The sequence below is a fragment of the Grammomys surdaster genome, unplaced genomic scaffold (genome assembly GCF_004785775.1).
Source record: "Grammomys surdaster isolate TR1022 unplaced genomic scaffold, NIH_TR_1.0 125603, whole genome shotgun sequence".
NCBI classification, from domain to species: domain Eukaryota; kingdom Metazoa; phylum Chordata; class Mammalia; order Rodentia; family Muridae; genus Grammomys; species Grammomys surdaster.
Window position 1 is genome coordinate 1,452,074 of NW_021620446.1, and position 4,830 is coordinate 1,456,903.

The following is a 4,830-nucleotide window of genomic DNA, read 5'->3' on the forward strand; positions in this document are numbered from 1 at the left end:
TGTGTGTGTGTGTGTGTGTGTGTTTGTGTGTGTGTGTGTGTGTGTGTTTGCATGGTTGGGTGGATGTGGGTGCGGGTGTGTTTCAATGTGGGGACTAGGGAAAGTTTTTGTACTATATTAATTTATAGGCCAATATTGTTCCTTTTTTTTAATCCCTTTCCTTAGAAATCACCTGCTAAATGCAGGAATTTAATAGTTCACTGTAACATTTGGAATAAAGAAAAACCTAAGTGCTGCTTCCATAGTGCTTAAACTAGGTGGCTGTTCTATAGAACTTTATCTGCAAGATTAGTCAATAAAATGCCAGCTCATTATTTCAACTCTGCCTAGAAAAGTTTGGCTCTGATGCTTCCAAATGAAAACCAAGGTTGAGAAAGCCCATCTCACCACTAAGAACAAATAAGCCATGCTCTAGAGCAAGCATCTTAGAAAACCAGAAGTATTGAAAACGTTAGCTGAGTGTACAGTGTGAAAGAAAACATGATGATTGAATTATAAGGTGAAGGATACATTAAAAATATTTTTTGAAGGCTACAGAGATTTTGTTAAAATTTTTCTTCCTAAATAAATGCTACCTACCAAGTACCCTATCTAACATCTGGAATTAGAAGCATGCCCCACAGACATGGTTGTTTGCTTTGTTTTTTAAACAGCTTGTTTATTCTGTATCCCAGCCATTGTAGAATTTGCTATATAGATCTGGCAGGCCTCCAGCTCACAGAGGTCTGCCAACCTCAGTCTTAAGTGATAGGGTTCAAGGCTTGTGTCACCATGTTTGGCAACTCCTGGCATTAGGTTCTCTAGAGAAAAGTCATGTCCTCTTGCTTACCAGGCAAACCTGTTACCAAGTGAGGCATCTCCTTAGACTCCCTTCTCCTTCTGTTCTTCCCCTGCCATTCCTTTCCTTTCCCTTCCATTCCCTTCCCTCCCCTTCCCTCCCATTTCTTCCTGTCCCCTCTCCTCTTCTCTCTTCCCTTCTCTTCCTTCCCTCCCCTACCCCTCTCCTTCCCACTCTCCTTTCCCCTGTCTTACCCTTCCTCTAATTCTGTACTTTATAAAACCAAACTGTAAAGAAAATAACACTCTCCTCCTGGTAACACCAGATGAGCTTGGATGCTCCTAGCTTGTGCTTCCTTCTGATCAAGGCTGTCTTTGGCATTTTAGCCCCTGGATCCTGATGCAGCTGCTTCTCCTTACAAGATGAAGAGAGAGAGAGAGAGAGAAGTGAAACAGCACAGGCAGCAAGAGAACCTTCAGCTGGGGAACATCTCACACCGCCACCGTGTGGCTCCTGGAGGAACGGCATCGAGCTGCTTCCCCCTAATCAGACTCTGGGCAGGAACCTAGACATAGTTACACATAATTGCATTGTGTTACTGGGCAGCTGGGAAACTGCTTATGTCTACTACTGTGTAATGATCTGAAATCCCTAGAATGTGCCCTTTATAGACAGAAATACTCACTATGTGGAGTAGAACTGGCTCTGGGAGCAAGTCTTCTGATACAGTTTTATCCATCCTCAAAGCTTCCCATAGTATAATCCCAGCACTAGAGAGCCTGAGGCAGGAAAGACAGTTTAGTCTGAGCTACATTGTGGGTTCACGGTCAGCCTGAGCTACTTGCATAGCTCTACCTACATAGAAAAACAGAATTTTTAAAAAGTGGTCCTGGGAAGAACAATACAAGAGCAGTGCTCAAACTAGCAAGTTCAAGGCAACCAAGTCCTTCATTCCTGTCTGTGCTTCCTTATAGCTCCAAATAAGGGGGCAGGGGCAGCTACTGGACACTTGTTAGTGTTTACCGAGGGGCAGCTTTCCCTGGGAGATGTGGCAGTCTTCTCAGGAATGAGGAAAACAGAAGTAATATATAGGAACAGACAGCACCATGCAGGAAAACAATCCTAAACTATGATACATTCCAAACCTGGAAGTGACTCAAGACACCTGACCTGGGCAGGGATATAAAGGCCCAGGCTCAGGAGACTGCACACCTGCACACTTCCTGTCCATCTTCTCCTCTGACCTACTCCATCCTCAAGCAAACACCAGAACCATGAGCTGCTGTGGCTGTTCAGGAGGCTGTGGCTCCAGCTGTGGGGGCTGTGGCTCCAGCTGTTGCAAACCTGTTTGCTGCTGTAAGCCTGTGTGCTGCTGTGTCCCTACGTGTTCTGGTTCCAGCTGTGGGGGCTGTGGCTCCAGCTGTGGGGGCTGTGGTTCCAGCTGCTGCCAGCCTGTGTGTTGCTGTAAGCCTGTGTGCTGCTGTGTCCCTACCTGTTCTTGTTCCAGCTGTGGAGGCTGTGGCTCCAGCTGTGGGGGCTGTGGCTCCAGCTGTGGGGGCTGTGGCTCCAGCTGTGGAGGCTGTGGCTCCAGCTGTTGCTGCAAGCCTGTGTGCTGCTGCAAGCCTGTGTGCTGCTGTGTGCCTGTCTGTTCCTGTTCCAGCTGTGGGGGCTGCAAGGGAGGCTGTGGCTCCTGTGGGGCCTGCAAGGGAGGCTGTGGTTCCTGTGGAGGCTGTGGCTCTTGTGGAGGCTGCAAGGGAGGCTGTGGCTCCTGTGGGGGCTGCAAGGGTTGTTGTAGCTCCTGTGGGGGCTCCAAGGGAAGCTGTGGTTCCTGTGGGGGCTGTGGCTCCTGTGGGGGCTGCAAGACTTGCTGCTGTCAGTCCAGCTGCTGCAAGCCCTGCTGCTGTCAATCCAGCTGCTGCAAGCCCTGCTGCTGTCAATCCAGCTGCTGCAAGCCCTGCTGCTGTCAATCCAGCTGCTGCAAACCCTGCTGCTGTCAATCCAGCTGTTGTAAACCCTGCTGCTCTCAGTCCAGCTGCTGCAAGCCCTGCTGCTCCTCAGGCTGTGGGTCTTCCTGCTGTCAGTCTAGCTGCTGTAAGCCCTGCTGCTGTCAGTCCAGCTGTTGTGCCCCTGTATGCTGCCAGTGTAAAATCTGAGACTCTGGCCACAGATCTCAGGGAACAGAGCTGATTCAGGTACCCTTTACAGTCTGTACATTGCTCTGTTCTGGGGCTCTATGGTTTTCACACTACAGCTCACCAAAGACGTCTCCAACATGGGGAAAAGTCTAGGATATCTCTTACCAACTGGACTCCACTGCTGGCTCCATGTTCACCTCTTCTGTGGTAGGTTTCGTTTACTGTTTCCTCCTCTTTGTAAGTCTAACCTGACAGCTGCCCCTTCACCTAGGTTGACTAGTTTTGATCTTTCTGGCTTCCTGTGGATCAGGTCCTGGATCTCTAAATAAACAGTGTTTGCATAACAAACTCATTCTTTTGCCTCCTTTTCTCCTTCTCTAATTTTTTGCACCAACCCCAGCACATTTAATTTGCCCCTTAGTACTGACTGGTTTTCTGTGTTGTTCCTCTCCTCTGTTGGGCTCTAAATGTGGGGCTCTACAGAGCCAATTAGAGCTCTGCCCACGCCCCACATTGAAAGGGGATGGGCAGCAGTGGAAGACAGATGCAGTGATTGTGTGGGGAAGGAACAGGTGGCTGTTGGGGCCACTTGTTGGAGGAGGGAATGTGTGGACAACCACCGCTCTCTGTCATATGGGTGTCTCAGAAGCCTGGTGTCTAGAGGAAGCCTTACATAGAGATATTGTGGTTGTTGAGTTTTGTCTCAAGGTACTCCAGGAAGACTGATTTAACAAGTCGCCTCTGCATGTTGAATAGGAGTGACAAGTCATTCTTGAGGGTTCATATAATGAAGCTCACAGCCTGGTCCTTCATGTGGGACCTTGCTCAGAAACTAGACTTTCATAAGAGACAATCCTGTCGAATACTGAGAAGGAGCTGTCACCCAGAGGGGACACAAGGGCACAGATGGGCATACAAGGCAGGTGCCGTGTGATGGCGACCACTTCAATAAGGCAAGAAACAAGGAACACTTTGTATATTGGGAGGAGATTGATGCTACAACTCATAAATATGTTTTCATGTATGAGATTCAAACCATTTACTAGAACCAGTAAGCCAGTGTGATGGTTTGTATATGCTCGGCTCAGAGAGTGGCACTATTAGAGGTGTGGCCTTGTTGGAGTAGGTGTGGCCTTGTTGGAGTAGGTGTGGCCTTGTTGGAGTAGGTGTGGTCTTTAAGATCCTCATCCTAGCTGCCTGGAAGTGAGTCTTCCACTAGCAGCCTTCAGATGAACCTTCAGATGAAGATGTAGACCTCTCAGCTCTGCCTGCACCATGCCTGCCTGGATGCTGCCATGCTCCCACCTTGATAATAATGAACTGAACCTCTGAACCTGGAAGCCAGCCCCAATTAAATGTTGTCCTTTGTAAGAGTTGCCTTGGTCATGGTGTCTGATCGCAGCAGTAAAACCCCAACTAAGACAGCCAGTGTAACAGGATGGCTAGAAGCAAGACCTACAGGCAAACGGATGGGGGTTTTTTGGCAGGGGGTATAGAGCGTAGCTCAGTGGTAGAGCACTCGCCTAGCATGTCAAGGTTGTAGCTTTTGTCTCTAGCACTGCAAACAAATAAAAAAATTAATTGTGCTTAAATAAATAATTAAATAAAAGATTAAATTTAAAATAATATAATTATGATTGTGTGACACCTACTTTAAAAATGTGAGCGTGAATATGAACGAGGATGATGGAGAATGGAGAAGGAAAAGGGGAGGGGACTAAGAAAGAATGACGGAGGGGATATGGCATATTATATGCATACATAGTGAACACTTTACTCTGTAAAGGCAGTAACACATCAGTGAAAAGTGACCCAGGCCTGAAACCACGTAAAGAGTGGCTGAAAACCAAGTGTGTGTGTGTGTGTGTGTGTGTGTGTGCATGCACACGTGTTTGTGTGCATGTGTGTGTGTGTGTG

The 4,830-nt window shown here is 47.8% G+C and overlaps 1 protein-coding gene across 1 annotated transcript; it reads left to right on the forward strand.

The window, feature by feature from the left end:
* Positions 1-2,052: 2,052 nt before the first annotated feature.
* Positions 2,053-2,931, forward strand: LOC114638418 (keratin-associated protein 5-1-like). The gene has a single exon (XM_028786831.1). It carries the CDS (start codon positions 2,053-2,055, stop codon positions 2,929-2,931), a length of 879 nt encoding a protein of 292 aa, XP_028642664.1.
* Positions 2,932-4,830: the final 1,899 nt, after the last annotated feature.